This window comes from Sus scrofa, chromosome 14 (genome assembly GCF_000003025.6).
Source record: "Sus scrofa isolate TJ Tabasco breed Duroc chromosome 14, Sscrofa11.1, whole genome shotgun sequence".
NCBI lineage: Eukaryota > Metazoa > Chordata > Mammalia > Artiodactyla > Suidae > Sus > Sus scrofa.
The window spans coordinates 58,307,664-58,325,047 of record NC_010456.5 but is presented as its reverse complement, the minus strand read 5'-3'; the positions used below and the strand labels follow the sequence as shown (position 1 = coordinate 58,325,047).

Here is a 17,384-nt window from a genome sequence, read left to right as displayed (position 1 = left end):
ACAGGCCCATTAGATTAAAGCAGCTTTGAGGTAGGATCTAATTAGAGTGTTCGTCTAAGAACACAATTAGGTTAATTGTGCAGCATTGTTTTATTATAGGGAAGACAGGAGCAGAAAGACTTGCTGTTTACCCTGACCACAGTCAATATGGCAAGGCCAGACTTTATTCTTTTCATTTGGACAAGAGAGCACTGGATAGAGGGGAGAAGACCTGCATTTCATTGCTGACTCAGCCACCAAATATCTATGGGAACACCTCAGTTACCTGCAAAAAGATGAGACTGGGCTAGATTACCTGTGTGTCCTTTTCAGATGTTCCATCACTTACCAAAGTGGTTTAAGAGATGTAATAATAAAGCATGAAACTAAAACTAATCAGGACCCTAAGTAACAGTAACGAGGGACTGCTCCCTAGCGACGGAGGTGTGCCTTGGAACATGGGGTTGGTTTGGGGGACTGCTTTGGGACTGCCGCTTGTGAGTGCCGCACAGCTTGACAAGCTCACTACAGGTTCCATCCTCTTCGTAAAGCCCGGCAGGCAGTGGAGGACCTGGCTCCAGCCCGTTTCTGGAACAGGATTACATGTAAGCAGGATGGCTTGCAGAACTCCATCCTTGGCTTGGTAGAGTTCCAGAGTGAAAGTCGGGTGGTGTGAATTTTAACAGCTACTACTGCTTTTTTTGGCCATACCCAAAGCATGCAGAAGTTCCCGGGCAAGAGATCAAACCCACCCCATAGCAATGATCTGAACCACAGCAGAGACCATGCTGGGTCCTTAACCCACTGGGCCACCAGGGAACTCCCAGCAGCTACAATTTCTTTTCTTAATAGTACATTGGACTTTTTTAAAAAATTGTGGCTCAGCGGTTAACGAACCCGACTAGCATTCGTGAGGACACGTGTTCTATCCCTGGCCTTGATCAGTGCGTTAAGGATCCAGCATTGCTGTGAGCTGTGGTATAGGTCACAGATGTGGCTCAGTTCCTGAGTGGCTGTGACTGTGGTGTAGGCTGGTGGCTACAGCTCTGATTCAACACCTAGCCTGGGAACCTCCATATGCTAAGGGTGCAGCCCTAAAAAAACACAAAAAGACCAAAAAAAAAAAAAAACCCTAAAAAATTACAATGACATACCATTACATACTCATTCTAATGAGTAATTAGAAGAGTAACAGCTACTGTTTCTGATCACCCGTTATGTGCTGTGTGGGTTATCTTTGCTTGTAACTCTGCAGTACATTTTTGTTGCCTTCCTTTTTTCAGAGGATGACACTGGGCCTAGAGGTCACCTGCACAAAATCACACCTGACAGTGGCAGGAGCCGAGATTGGAGGCCAGGCCTACCTGCCTCTGGCTCCCTCTGTCCACCTGGAAAGCTGCCCTTTCTGACGTCCTCAGGCTTACTCTGCTTTCCTGGTGGAGTAAGAGTGAAAACAGCTGACCGGACAGACAGCTATGGGGAGGATCATGAGAAAAACCACCCAAGGGAGAACTCGGGGGTGGGGTGGGGGGGGGCTGGTGTCTCTTGAGGCTTTTCCTGAGTGTTTCCCGGAACATGAAAGCCCCACCCAAGGTGCTAACCTTTCTCCTCCCCTCCTCCACCAAGGGGCTGTCGGGAAGCATCAGTTTCAGAAAGTCTTCTTTCGACAGCACGTGCTGAGTTTCCGGAACAGCATCGCCCACCACGGTCTGCTGTGGCACCGCCGTGGACAGGAGCTCCATCTCCCCGTAGAGCCTGTGGCCGCAAACCAGATGGGAAACTAAGATGAGTTGTTTTGTGCAGCACCTGCAGCCTGAAGAATTAAAATCCGGTAACCAGTGTTGACCATCACTTTCACAGACACCCAGCTCTGAACGGTGCAGCTGCATCACCTTTGCTGCACTTCCTCCAGATCCCTGGAACACTTTCCATGTGTGAAACGAGCTCGACCGCAACGTGAGATTTCTGAATAATTCGGAAACAAATCAGGTCCCCAAAGCCCTGGATGAGAAAACATGCAGCCAATTTTTCCAATAAGAGTGTGTTTTCCCTTTCCTGATCTGTGTCAGAAAACAAGAGTTTCAATAATTCATCAGAGATTATTGTGTGTTCTTTGAAGGAAACCTTGTGCTTTTCAGAACTTGAGGGAGCCTTGCTCCTGGGGCTGGACAACCACATGTCACGTCCTCCCAGCAACACGGAGAGCAGAAAGCCTGGTGTTTAAGAGCAATCGATCCAGGCCTGTGCCAAGCATTTTTATTATCAGCAATTTTGCCAAGCTGCTTGGATAAATAAAGCAGCTGTCCCCTGTAATTATGGACTGGGATTTTGTGGTTAGTAGATGCAAACTATTACATTTAGAATGGATAAGCAATGAGGTCCTGCTGTATAGCACAGGGAACTATGTCCAATCACTTGGGATAGAACATGATGAAAGATAATATGAGAAAAAGAATGTGTGTGTGTGTGTGTGTGTGTGTGTGTGTGCCTGGATCACTTTGCTATACAGCAGAAATTGACACAACCCCATAAATCAACTATATATATAAAAAAGAAATGTACTTAAGGGACAACAGAAGACTGTTGAGCTGAATTATTGTTATCAGCTCTTTTCCAGGGAGAAAACTGGGGAGTCATGTGTAAAGAGTTTGGTCTGGAAGACCCATCTGAGCCAGGGAATGTTCCTGAAGACATGGTAGGCAAAGAACCCAGGGCCGTACTGTGAGTGCAAGTGGGCGATCTGTGCCACGTGACCTGGCAAAGTGGTGCTCTCGGCATCCACGGCCCAGGGTGGCAGCCACACCTGCGTGCCGCTGTCCCGTGTCACCAAAACGACACTATTCTAAAGCAAGTCTGTCTCGTCACTGTGGGATGGCTCACTGGGAAATTATCAGGATACACAACTCACAGGCATGCTCAAAATTAGAAAGAATATATCTTAAAGCACTGCCGTTCTCGCTTTGCTCCTGGGGTAGGTTCCTGAAGCACTGGAAGCACGGCTCTGGAAGCACCAGCAGTGGTGATGATGTGAATGCAGTGACCAGGGAAGCAGCTTTAAAATCTCTTAAATGTGACTGAAGATCTGGCTGGCTTGTAGGATGGCAGGACTTGAACATGGGAGCAAGGTGTACAATGAGTCAAGGATATTCCCTAATTTACACCGGTGCACAAACTCACCTGGCTGTAGTCTCACATCTGTTTCTAAGCATATCTGCAGTGACTGGGTGACATGTTATCTGACAGAATTTCAAATAGAGTTGGTGTGGTCCTGCAGGTCGGCTGTCCTGATGCATTTATCACATCCACATTAAACAGTGGCTACATTGGATGGGATGAGCAGGGCCCACCGAGAAGAGCCCTGGTCAGAAGCCTGGGAGGCCTGGGTTTGAGTCCCAGCACTAACCTGCTGTGATAAGAGGAAATAACCTCTCTGCTCACAATACTCCCCACGCTGACTTTTATTAAAGTCAATGCCACTAAATCAGTGTTAAAAATGTACGAATTTGGGAGTTCCTGTTGTGGTGCTGTGGAAACGAATCTGACTAGTAACTGTAACAATGCAGGTTTGATCCCTGGCCTCACTCAGTGGTTTAAGGATCTGGCCTTGCTGTGAGCTGTGGTGTAGGTCCCAGATGTGACTCAGACCCCTTATTGCTGTGGCTGTGGTGTGGGCTGGCAGTGGCAGATCTGATTCAACCCCTAGCCTGGGAACTTTCATAGGCTGCAGGTGCGACCTTAAAAACAAGCACAAACACTGGGGGCTCTCTGCTAAGAAGAGTTCATCCTTCTCTGGCCCTTTGGGAGGCCCTCAGCTGAAATCCAGCCTCACACTAACAAGCAAAGTGTTTCTACAAATAACTCGGGGAGCTTACAAGGCTCAGGATGGACCTCTGCAATGCACTCCAAAGATTCCATCAGACAGAAATACCAATGTTACCATGGGCACACTTGCATTTATGATCAGAACAGGTCTTTATCTCAAGATTTTCTTATAAATGACTCATTTGCAATTATTGGCGTGATGCATTTTTTTTTTTTTTTTTTTTAAGCCACAATGTGCAGCAGTTTGTTGTGAGAATCTCAGTTCCTGGACCAGGGATTGAACCTGGGCCACAGCAGTAAAAGCACTGAAGTTGCTTAACCACAAGACTACCAGGGAATTCAACCCACTTTTTTTTTTTTTTTTCTTTTTAGGGCCACACTCGCAGCATATGGAAGTTCCCAGGCTAGGGGTAGAATCAGAGCTGCCCCTACAGGCGTATGCCACAGCCACAGCAACGCGGGATCTGACCAACATCACAGCTCATGGCTATGCCAGATCCTTAACCCACTGAGCGGGGCCAGGGACTGAACCCACATCCTCATGGATACTAATTGGGTTCTTAACCTGTTGAGCCTCAATGGGAACTTCCCATTTTTTTTTTTTTAAACAGAAAGATTCCATGTTCAATATTAGCACTAAAATTATTTTTTAGGAGGCAATATCATGCCAGACATGTTTAAGAAGAGGAATCATTTTTTAAAGGGAAAAAAGCGATACTAGTTCATAGACAATGCTTAAGATCTAGAAAGCTCTCTGAAAGCCACTGCAGCCCCCAGCCCCCTATACACAATATACACATCTGATGACCCGACTGACACACGCAGACACAGCAGCACACAGTGACCTCCTCGCTTCATGTACATGAAGGTTTTGTAAGGCTGTCTTTTAAAAAATAAGAAAACCTGGAGTACCCGTCGTGGTGCAGCGGAAATGAATCCAACTAGGAACCATGAGGCTGCAGGTTCGATCCCTGGCCTCGCTCAGTGGGATAAGGATCTGGCGTTGCCGTGAGCCGTGGTGCAGGTCAAAGATGCAGCTCAGATCCCGTGTTGCTGTGGCTCTGGAGTAGGCCGGCAGCTATAGCTCTGATTAGACCCCTAGCCTGGGAACCTCCATATGTGCGGGTGCAGCCCTAAAAAGACAAAAGACAAATAAAATAAAATAAAATAAGAAAACCACCCTGACCAGTCTTGCTTTGCATTCGTGAAATGTGATTTCTTACACTTGTCTCTTCAAAGATATATCGGCATAGTTTTCACACATGTTATGAAATGAGGTGTCAGAGTTTTCTCCTCCTTTCTTTTTTCCCAACAGATAAAAAACAGTCCCTCCCTACCTGGCCCTGTGAAACCTGACAACTGAAAGGGAAATCAACGCCATGCTAAAATGAGGTAAGATGCTTTTTCCTTCATGCTATCCCTTAAACGGCAACTTTATGAAACACATGCACAGGCTCTGTGCACATTCACATTGTCCTTGAACTTATCTGCAGAATCTACATGAACGTCATCAATAGCCCTTAGCCGTGACTTTCCTATTGTGAAGGAATATTTATATTTTTTCTTTTCTTCTTTTTTTCTATGATCTTTCCTGCAGCATATGGAAGTTCCTGGGCCAGGAATCAAATCGGAGCTGTGACCTATACTGATGCGGCAGCAAGCCATACCCTTTAACCCACTGTACCAGGCTGGAGATCAAACCCATACCTCTGCAGTGAGCCAAACCTCTGCGGTTGGAGTTGTTTTTTTTTTTTTTTTTTTCTCCCTCCTTTTTAGGGTCACACCTGTGGCATATGGAAGTTCTTGGGCTAGGGGTCGAATTGGAGCTGCAGCTGCCAGTTTACATCACAGTCACAGCAACGCCAGAGCCACGTCACATCTGTGACCAGTGCGGCAACACTGGATCCTTAACTCATTGAGTGAGGCCAGGGATTAAACCCACATCCTCGTGGATACTCGTCAGGTTCTTAACCCGATGAGCCATAACGGGAACTCCCGCACTTGGATTCTTAACCCCCGGTGCCACAGTGGAAACTCCCTACTGACAGCTTGTTGAATATAAAAACCAGGAACAGAGATTCATTTTAATTTTACATGAAAACATCAAGGGAAGAAAAGACTTTTAAAGACTGATATAAAGGCCAACATTTTAAGAGTTCTACAAAGAGGTTTCTAGATGTTTCCTTTTTGGGACATCTGTTCCTACTGGGAGAGGTGGGGACACATCAGCTTAGTCAATGCCCTAAAGGCCACTGCTGCAGAGAGAGGATGCCAGGATGCCTTACCCCTGACACTCAGGCACGTCGGGCTCCTCGGGCGGCGGGCTGCCTTCCGACTTCTTCCAGCCGATGACGAATTTGTTCACTGCTCCGTGTCTGTGGTAGGGCTTGGTCGTGGACCCAGGGACCTGTTGACCGCTGCTGTGAGACACGATGTAGACTTTGGAGGTATCCAGAGACCCGGTACTTTTGGAGCAGTGAGTGGAGGGGCTTCCTGAATGGTGGGAGCCACTGGGGAGAAAACAGACAGAGCTGAGATGGGGTCAGATCTCAGCTGCGGGCACGCTGCCCAACTTGGGGCCACTAGACTTGACTCTGTCCTTCTCGGTGAGCAAAGTCGGGCAGAGGGTGTCCCACATGGCCGTCTTTCTGACCTATACCTGGTTAGAATACTCCATTTCCCACAGGCCAAGGAGGACCCCCTGCAAACTGTATGTCTGTGGCCGGAAGGATGTTAAAAGCATGGCCAGGGAATGTCTAACAGAAAAATGAGCATCATTCTCATGCTTCAGAAGAAAAGAAACACAAATGGAGAATAAATATTAGACAAGGGGTTCAACCTCAGCTGCCACCAGATAAATGCCAGTGCAAACCATAGCAGAATATCACGTAGGTCCTTGTTGTTATCTGTTTTATTATTATTAATATTATTATTTGTCTTTTTAGGGCACTTGTGGCATATGGAAGTTCCCAGGCTAGGGGTCCAATCAGAGCTGTAGCCGCCGGCCTATGCCACAGCCACAGCAATGCGGGACCTGAGCTGCGTCTGCGACCTACACCACAGCTCATGGTAATGCCAGATCCTTAACCCACTGAGCGAGGCCATCCATCCTCATGGATGCTAGTCAGATTCATTTCTGCTGAGCCACAACAGGAACGCCTATCTATTTTATATATAGTCGTGTATATATGTATATCTCAACCCGCTAATTTATCTTCTCCCCACCCCAGTGGGAAAATCTAGTCAGTATTCTGTAATGACCTATATGGGAAAAAAATCTGAAAAAGAATGGATATATGTATATGGGTTACCAATTCACTTTGCTGTACACCTGAAACTAACACACATTATAATTCAACTCAATTATAAGTATCTCTCATACACACACACACACACACACACACATAGAGAGAGAGAGAGGGAATATCATGGCACACTCCAGATTGGCAAAAAATGAGACTGTCTGATGGGGAGTTCCTGTCGTGGCTCAGTGATTAACAAACCTGACTAGCATCCACCCCTGGCCTTGATCAGTGGGTTAAGGATCTGGTGTTGCCATTAGCCGTGGTGTAGGTCACAGGCACGGCTTGGATCCTGCATTGCTGTGGCATGGGCTGACAGCTGTGGCTCCTATTTGACCCCTAGCCTGGAAACCTGGGAACTTTCATATGCCATGAGTGCAGCCATAAAAAACAAAGAAAAAAACAGAAACCACAGAGTTTTAAATGTTTCAATTACAATTCTGGCAGCAGAGCTGAGGAAAGCAGGTGAATAGCACTTTCAGAAAACTCAACACATGGGTGCACCTCAAGGATTCTGGAGCCAGACTGTGGTCCCTTAGCAGTGGGAGGCCCCAGGCAAGTTTACTAATCTCAGTTTTCTCATCTGTAAAATGGAGAGAACAGTATCCACCTCAGAGGGCTGCTCTGAAGATTACCCGAGTTAGTATCAGTGAAGATTTAGAATAGTGCCTGACACAAGCTAAGCATGCCATAAATGTAGTTAGTTCTTTTAAAAAGTGATGCATGAAATAATTAGTCACAAGTTCTTGCTACTGAAAGAGTTTATCACAGGGTTTCTCGGGTGACAATGGTGTGATGAAATACCATCTTATTCTGAAATCTCTAACCAGTACATACTTTGACTGAAAAAAAAAAAAACCTATGTTTAAAAGCCAAGTGTCATTCAATAGAAAAAGGGAAAAAAAGAAAAAAAAGAAAAAGGAAAAAGAAAAGAAAAAATATTAAAATGGACTTTTCACAGCAGTTCTAAATGAAAAAAGGAAGCAGTCAGTCAATCTATTTGTAGGTCTTTGCATGATGGAGACACCATAGCATTTGATAAATTAAAACACACAACAAATAAAACACCTCCTTGTCTATGCCTCTGAATCCCTGGGCTGCTGGTGGTAGGTCTGGTGTTCCTGAGTAGGACTGAGGCTCCCTTCATGTGGGGTCTAGGTTTGGGCCCTGAGGAAGGTGTTCTAGTGCCTTTCCCTGCTGCAGAGCCACCTAAGGAATAAAAGAGGAGTAAACAGGCACCGAGAGAAGGTGCTAATGATCATTTTCCCTTTACTGGGTGGACACCGGTCAGTGAACTCACCCTCACTCCCCCACATGAAAACTCCATGCCCCGGGGATGGGCTCTGAAGGCCCATAATCTTCCCCTTAAGCGTTTTATTTTGACAAACTTCAGATCTACAGAAAAGGTAGAAAGGTGGGAGACACTCCACTCCCAACCCCATCCAGACCCCTCGCTGTTACCACCTTGCCAGCGCTCCCTTCTGCAGAGATTCCTCACGGCACTATCTGGAAAGGAGCTGTGAGCTTTATGACATCACACGGCTATATTTCAAGATCTATTTCCTAAGAATAAGGACGAGCTCCCGCATAGCAACAACAGGATGACCAGGCCCAGAAGCTCAGGTGCAAACGCAATACCGTTATCCAACACGGTCTGTATGCTCATCACCTAGTTCCCCAGTCACACTGATGGCTTTAGTTTCCCCATTCAGAGCCCAGTGAAGGACTGCGTGCTGCCTTTAGCTATGTGGACATTATGCGTTTAAAAGCCTTTGATTATCCCTTAGATGTTTAATAGTTAAAGTCCAGGGTACCCAAAGTCTAACATAATTAATATGCTGCATATGCTGTGCAAACGTCTACCCTGAAATCACCAAAGAAAACATTTTTTTTGAGACTGTTGTGACTGATGACAGTGTGGTCACAAGCACCATGTGTTTTCCCATTTGTTTTATAAAATGTATTATCCTAATTCAGGCTCGATGAAAAGTGTCTTTTATCCCAACAGTAAAATATTTTAAACTCTAGAACGAATGTGTTGAGTCCATTTGATGAGCAATATGGTAAAAGCCTCTGTTTAGCAGACGCAGCACCATTGTAAAGATTTTCTTGGAAGCTGGTAAACATTCTAGAATGTTGGCAATAAGGTTTTTTTCATGAATCCCTTCCTTCTAGACTCAAGTTCTTATTTTAGACTTTCACTGCCAACTTCCAATCCTTTGTACTGAGAGTATGATGACATGAATAGGGGTAAACAACAGATAATCACATGAGCTGTTTACAAAAGAATCCAGAACGTGGGTGTTTTTTGTTGTTGTTTCATTGTGGTTTTTTGCAGTGGATTTATTTCACTTTGCAAAGCCTTAGTTAGGCTAATATGAATACTGCTTTGTATTCGGAGCTCTTATCTAAGTGCCCTGCCCTCACAGGAAAAAAAAAAATCCAAAGCAAAAACCAAAACGGTTCGCTGAATTAAAAGCACTGAGCAGCAGAAGAAAGTAGGCTAGGGATAAGCTTGTGTTGCTTAATAGTAACTGCATACCCCTTCATTCCCCCTCATTTTCTCCTCACACCAGTGTGGTCTGTCTTAAAGAGTTTTAACTCCTCCTTTCCTGCCCACAGAGCAGTCCTGGAATCACACCGTATATCCAATTCCTTATTTGCTTTATTACTGGATGGCTGTTGGAAGCATGTGTGTGTACGGTGGGGCTGGCAAGGGTGGCAGTGGGGTTAGTGTTAAAAAACCAGAATCAGAGTATTACACAACCTAAATGTCCATCGACAGAGGAATGGATAAAGAAGAGTGGTACATGTATACAATGGAATATTACTCTGCCATAAAAAGGGACAACATAATGCCATTTGCAGAAACAGGGATGGACCTGGAGATCATCATACTAAGTGAAGTAAGTCAGAAAGAGAAAGGCAAATATCATGTGATATCACTTATATGTGGAATCTACAAAAAAATTGATACAAATGAACTTATTTACAAAACAGAAATAGGCCCATACACATAGAAAACAAACTTATGGTTACCAAAGGGGAAAAGGGAGGAGGGATAAAATAGGAGTTTGGGATTAAAGCATACACACTACTATATATAAACTAGATAACCGACAAGGACCCACTGTATAGAACAGGGAACTCTGCAATATGTATATATAAATCACTGTTCTGTACACCTGAAACTAACACAAAATCTTAAATCAACTATATTTCCATAAGACATTTTTAAAAAATGAAAAAGAATGGATATGTGCAGGTGAATAACCGAATCACTTTGTTGTACAGCAGAAATTATTTCAGCATCGTAAATGAACTATATAATTCAATAAAACTTTAAAAAACAAAATGAAAATAAAAGAGAAATAAGACAGGTAAAAAGGAATTCACTTGTGGTGCAGCAGGTTAAGGATCCAGCGTTGTCACTGCAGCAGCTTAGGTCTCTGCTGTGGTGTGGATTTGATCCCTGGTCTGGGAACTTCCATATGCCATGGGCGAGGCCAAAAAAACAGAAAAAAGAAAAAGAGTATGCCAGGTATGGATCTGGGCTCTTGGACCTGTGACCCAAGAAGAGCTGACCCCGTGTACCTCCTACTTGCCCTCCAATGAAGGGGAGACAAGTGGCATCACCTGGGGGAGGTACACAATGGGCACAAACTGGCTTAGCTAGAGGTGAGTGCTAAGAAGCAGCTCAAACAGGGAGAGAGTCAATACTTGCGGGGAGGGGTGACCAGCCAGGTGCTCAGCTCCTAAGAGATGCTTCTGCTCTTCTGCTCTCTGGACCACTCCCAGTCACAACCCTGGGGTGGGGGTGGGGGTGGGGGCTCAGCTCCAAGCTGCCTACACACAGTCTGAACTGAGCAGAGCAGAGGGCCGACGACACTCATCACCAGAGACATACGTGCCCCAGGCTGGACCCCGGCATTTCAGGATCTGCAGGGTCTCATTGCCACTAGGTTTGGGGAGGGGGTCCCTTGTGCGCTAGCAAGTGAAGTTCCTTTTGCCTCCACACACAGACATTTCACATCTTATTTTAAATATAAAATATTAATGCAGCTAGTAAAAATACTTGAACAGTTTAAAATTTAAAATACATTAAAACCAACTTTAAAATCTCCTTTTCTCCAGCCCTCCCCCATGGATCAGGGGACAGACAGACAGAAGTGTTTCAAAGGCTAAATTTATTCATTCATTCATTTTTTTCCTTTACCACTGCACCTACGGCATATGGAACTTTCCAGACCAGGGTTCGAATTGGAGCTGCAGCTGCCAGCCTATACCACAGCCACAGCAACTCAGGATCCGAGCTGCATCTGTGACCTACACCACAGCTCACAGCAACGATGGATCCTTAACCCACTGAGCGAGGCCCACTGAGTGAGTATCCTCATGGATACTAGTCTGGTTCGTTACTGCTGAGCCACAAAAGGAACTCCTATAATCACAAACTTGTTAACATGCAAATTTCAGATTCCAGAAACCAGCATTTCATTGGCAGTCTGGCTCATGGGTGACAAGGCTCTGAGGTGCGCTGTGTTCTACTTCAGGGCCCTGCCCCTACCCCTGCAGGTGATGGTACCCAGGTGCCAGGAAGCTCTCACCTGGAGTGGGAGGAGATCTCGCTGAGGTCGCCCAGGCTGCCATCAGTGGCCCCGCTGGTGGAGATGGCCGGCACATAGCTGTGGACAGCGTACAGCTTGGCCTGCTCATCATCGGGCCCCGGGATGTCAGCGGCATCAGCCCACTGCTCTGGCCGTCCATGGACCAGGGACCGGCTGCCAGGCAGGTGCACAGGGCCCAGGACCGTGGCAGGCATACATGGGGCTGTGTCGATACCGCTGTCCGTGGAAGCGCCTTTGATGTAGGTCAGCCCCAGGAGCTCTGGGTCCATCAGGTCCCCAGACCCGAAGTGCTTGTCGTCACTGGTGCTGGAGGCGTTACTGGACAGTGTATTGCTGCTGGAGTGGCTGGAGCAGCTTTGCTCTCCAATCTTGAGAAGAAAGAGAAATGGGAAGGATTTCAACAAACCCTACACTTGGCGTTTCTATGAAGCCATGACTCTCAACCTGACGCACGAAGCTACAAACCAGATGACTTCACCAGAACCCTTGCCACTCACTCATCCACAGGAGGCAAGGAACAGATTTACTTTTTAAAATTACCCTGGTTTGGGGAGTTCCTGTGGTGGCTCAGTGGGAATGAACCCAACTAGTATCGATGAGGATGCGGGTTTGATCCCTGGCCTCGCTCAGTGGGTTAAGGATCCGGCGTTGCCGTGTGGTGCAGGTTGCAGATACGGCTCGGATTCCGCATTGCTGTGGCTGCAGCTCCAATTTGAACACTAGCCTGGGAACTTCCATACACTGCATGTGTGGCCCTAAAGAATGCAAATCAATAAATAAATAAAAATTAAAAATACCCTGGTTTTATGCATAAGTCCCTGGGTCATAATTCCTCCCATAATTCATCTTAAGATACATGGGTACCTTTTCAAATCTTTGTCCAATTATTTGTACACAATGCACAAAAGTGCTGTCACCATGTCACTAACCAGAAAGTAATCAATGAAGGTTACAGGAGCTGGGAATGTATGTGGGAAATTAATAAAAAAAAGGAGAGCAGCATTTTATCCAGAAAATGCCCCTATGACAAATGACAGTGCCAGGCCTGGGTTTGAGGCAGAAGGCCTGGGTCTGAATCACAGTGGTGGGACTGCAGGCAGTTAGTCGCTCGGCCCCCTCTGTGCTGATTACACTGACCCAGTGATTGATGTGGTGACCCAACCAGCTGACACATGTAGAGGCATTTTGCACCACGAAGCATAGAGGGGGCACAAGCCGCTTTCCAAGTGAGAGCCGCCCGGGGCTTACGAGGTGGGGTGCTTGTTACAGGAAACAGGAGTGCTCTCAGGTGCTGGGAACATGAAGCCAAGAGAATGGGGTACATGTCCCCATCTGACTGATGTTCCATACTGACACAGCCCCTCTTCTTAGCCTCGTAAAACTAATGGTCAGCAAAGGGCTGGGGAGTAAGGAGAGCCAGGCGAGCCCTGATCTATTTTCACGTGGTCTGGCCCTTCCTCCCGTCTTTTGGATCCTTCAGCAAATCTCCCTGCCCTTTGTATCAGAGAGCAATATTCTCAAGGTCACTCTAGCCCCTGCCTCCACAAGCAGGTAGAATCAATCGGCTTCGAAGGCTGGTTCCAGACAATGTCGGGGCACAGGTAGGGGAAAGATGCCACATGTTCCTACATAGCACTCAGCTCTAGAGCTCGCCAACGACCCGCAGAGGTGGAAGGAAGAACTCAGGTCTGGAGCTGATAAAACACCTGCAAATTCTGAGAACTGAGCTACCTGGCAAAGGTGGTTCATTTGGCAACAGCCACAACTGCCATTTTCTCGTTTAACTGGGTGCTCTGTTTCCCTGAGCTACAGTCACCTCCATGACTCATCTTTTATTTTTCGCAAGAAGGAAACAAAGCCACGTTGTGGAAATTCAATGCCTGTTAGTTGGCTGTTGCTCATGTCACTGGGCATGGGATATGGCTGTGCCCTGAGCAGCCAGCTCTGGGGCCAAGGCAGCTCTGACCACACACCCTACTTTTCAGGAACTTCCAGCTTCTGTACTACACCCATGAGCAGATAATGCGTAACAGATTAACAGCAGCTAGGATCAGGGGCTAAGGCTATATACTCTAGGCTTTGCCAGTAATTTACTGTATGACCCTTTCTTTTCTTTTTTTCTTTTCATGGCCTCAGCTGTGACATATGGAAGTTCCCAGGCTGGGGGTCGAATCAGAGCTGCAGCCGCCAGCTAGCACCACAGTCACAGCAAATCAGATCTGAGCTGTGTCTTGCAACTACACCCCAGCTCACGGCAACACCAGATCCAATCCACTGAGCGAGGCCAGGAATTAAACTGGCATCCTCACGAACACTATGTCAGGGTTCCCAATCTGCTGAGCCACAAAGAACTCCTATATGACCTTTCTTTGAGGTTCTTTATAAATCAAGGGGGAAAAAAGAACCTTAACTTTTTATTTAATTATTATTTTTACTTGACCCAAGAGCCTTGTGAAGTAAATGACACCACTGAGAGCCCTCAGCAGCAACGCTAACCCATCACGTGTGCCAAGAGGGTCAGAGGGGAGGGACTTACGTGGGAGAGCTTGTTGGGGGAGTCTTTGCAGCCTCCGTCCTTCTGCAGGCCTCGGTCTTTATAGGAACTCAAGATTTTGGAAGGTGGGCCGTGCCATTTGGTTTCTGTCCCACAAAGAGAGAAGGCTTGACGATCTAATTTCCAGTGTTAACAAAGGAGCAGAGAAACCCAGAAGTGCCCGACCGATAGTTAGATGAACGTGACCAGGGCCATGCTCCAGGGCCTTCGGATCCTACCCATGGATTATGCCCCCAGAGCAGGGAGAAGCATCACCATAATCCTAACGCTCCATTTCCCAGGCAGCAGAGCCACCACCCAGCCCGACCGCATCCCCAACAGACATTGGGAGGCCTGGGCATGCTCTTCCATGTGGCAGGAAAGCATGAATGAGGAGGGGCAGGAAGGGGAGGGGCAGCAAGGGGCGGGGCTCCTTGTTACCCGAGTGTCTGCTTCCTTCAGCCGTATCCTCTCGATCCCTGGACCCTTCACATTCCAAAGGGCTGGAGCCCTGGTGCTCCAGTAGCAGGGGAGACTGGCACCTGGAAAGGACACAGTGCTGAGCCCACCTCACCACCAACACCAACCTCGCCACAGGTAGCCCCTGTGTGTGCTGGCTCCCAGCAGGGCAATGCAGGGGATCCCTACTCAGAAGCTTTCTCCCAGAAGATAGAAATGCAGTGTTTGTGGAGAGGCTCAGAGCATCCTGAACGGGGCTCTCGTTTCACCACTGGGTCAATAAGGTACTTGGATGACGCCATTTACAGATAAAGAGGGCGGCCGACGCCAGGCAGGTGGAAGGACTGGACGGCTCGTCCCTAATGGGCTAAGAACAGGCTCACTGCTTCTGTGGTTGCTGTTTCTCTTGTGCGTTGATGCTGCTTTATATCAAAGTTTTTATGGAAAAAAGAAATTGGTGCTAGACCACATCCAGGTTTTATGAAAATTCCAATTATGACAATTTGCTCTTCCAAAAGAAACTGCGGAAAATTTCCTTCTATGTTTAAAACGCATCTCAACTGAGAAAAATATCTTTATATGCAACATTTAAGAACCCCCTCCATGATCTAAGGTGGGGAATGCATGTAACAGCCTGCAAATCTCCACTTCTCAGCCCAAATTAGAAGGAAGGGGGGGTGCCAGGGAGAGACCACCCCGTTGACCTGGCCGTTTTCTTGGCTCGATCAGTGCAGCAGCTCCTTCGAATGCCAGAGGCGAGACTGGGTTGCAACAACACAGAAACACTGGTGCCGGGAGCATCTTCTGGGAAAAGCACAGCCAAGGCCCCGGGACCCCCCACCTCCCTGAAGTACAGGAACGTTTCCCTGAGTTATTGTATCGGGCAGTTCTGTGTCCCATCCCAAGCGTTCCCAGGCTCCTGGACGCAGCATGTGCACCCACTGCAAGGGCCGACTCTGCGCCCAGCTTCCACTTGCTCTAACAGGAGGCAGAGAAGACGTGCCAAATGCTAAATAAACCTGTCTTCTCTGATTCTGGGCTATGTTTCGGAGAGAGAAGTATTTGGGAGAGAGGCTGTGAACTGACTCCTCGTCAGCAGTTTCAGTGAAGAGAAACTCCAAAGGCATTGGCCCAGGGGGTCTCCACATCCTTCATTTTCATGTGTACAGAAAAGACCCTCCCTTATTAAACAGAAAAAATGGACAAGCTCCAAGTACAAGCGAATGCCACCTCCACAGAAATGGTGAGCTGTCTGGACTGGATGAGCGACCTATCAGGGGCCCACCTGCTTTTTTCTATCCCCCAGTGGCCTCCTGCACAGCACGTGCACAGTAAGTGCTTCTGAATGTCCCCCCAGGGGCCCGCAGAAGGTACAAAGGAGCCATACCCGTCGTGTCCAACTTGTGGCCTCCAGGGTCCACTCCTGCCAGGGCCGGGGTCGCTGGAGGATGACTGGTTGCTGGGCGAACTCCTGAAATGTTGACCAGCATCATTAACAGGCCACTGAGGTGCCTGGGGGCCAACAGCATCATGACCTGGCTTTTGGTGTTTTACAAATGAATTCACTTTTCCCATGACAAAGAAAAGGGAGATACACGCATTGCAGTCCTGGGCAAATACTCTAAGAATGGGTGATGCCATGAGATTTCAGGTGGGTTGTGGGTGGTGATTGATTATAGGAAAGAGACATGGCAGGAATGAGCCTTCACCCTTAATAGATCTCAAGCACACATGAGTCCAGCGAAACAGGAGGAACAGCAGTAGGATCCCCCAGAACACAGAATTATGAAAACATCACTACTTCTTGCTATGAAACTTAATGCAAGGTATATTTTGGTTCTCTACTTAAAACCTATGCAGAGGAGTTCTGTAGTGGCTCAGCAGAAACAAATCCAGAATCCTACTAGTATCCATGAGGACACAGGTTTGATCCCTGGCCTCACTCAGTGGGTTAAGGATCTGGCGTTGCTGTGAGCTGTGGTTATGTTGCAGATGTGGCTCAGATCTGGCGTTGCTGTGGTGGTGGCTTAGGCTAGTGGCTACAGCTCAGATTTGACCCCCTAGCCTGGGAACTTCCTTATGACGCGGGTGTGGCCCTGCAAAGACAATAAAATAAAATAAAACCAAACCCACGTAGAGAGAAAACACTACAGTTGGCAAAACCATTTCTTTTGGCGCATCTATGGAATGCCATCCTATTTATTTCTGACACACAAAAACGAGTAATACTTCTGAACATGCACTTGGTGAAGATGTGCTCGTCAAGTTGCCGTTTTGCTACTAGAACCCTTCCCTATAATTTACTAAATTCTGCGTTCATGAAGGAGGTTCTGCAGACCCCCTGTACCTGGCCTACCTACCCCATGCATTTCCCAGAATATGGGAAGTTTATAAACTCAGCCAACCTTCGACAAAGGAGACCCAGAGCCAAGATGCTTTGGTGTTCAATTAAAGTAACATCATTCCCATACTTATTTTTAGAAGAATAAACTAGAAAAAGGGAAGGAGGACCCTATAGTTTAATCTCATTAACTGTTTATTATTAGTACCTAGACAGGCTGTGGTTTTCTATGTGCCCGGAACGGTTTTAAGCACTGCTTTTCTTCCCCCCTCCTTTTTTTTTTTTTTTTTTTTTTTTTTTTTTTTTTGCTTTTTAGGGCT

General features: G+C 46.9%; 1 protein-coding gene across 12 annotated transcripts in view; it reads right to left on the bottom strand.

The window, feature by feature from the left end:
• SIPA1L2 (signal induced proliferation associated 1 like 2) overlaps positions 1-17,384 on the bottom strand; it is a 235,602-nt gene that overhangs the window by 27,460 nt on the left and 190,758 nt on the right. For all 12 annotated transcript variants that reach the window (XM_021073824.1, XM_021073823.1, XM_021073825.1 and 9 more), the window contains 6 exons: positions 16,111-16,194; positions 14,706-14,806; positions 14,268-14,371; positions 11,711-12,099; positions 6,087-6,311; positions 1,581-1,734 (listed from right to left, as the gene is read on the bottom strand). In XM_021073824.1, coding sequence (XP_020929483.1) covers positions 1,581-1,734; positions 6,087-6,311; positions 11,711-12,099; positions 14,268-14,371; positions 14,706-14,806; positions 16,111-16,194 — 1,057 coding nt within the window. The remainder of the gene's footprint in view (positions 1-1,580; positions 1,735-6,086; positions 6,312-11,710; positions 12,100-14,267; positions 14,372-14,705; positions 14,807-16,110; positions 16,195-17,384) is intronic.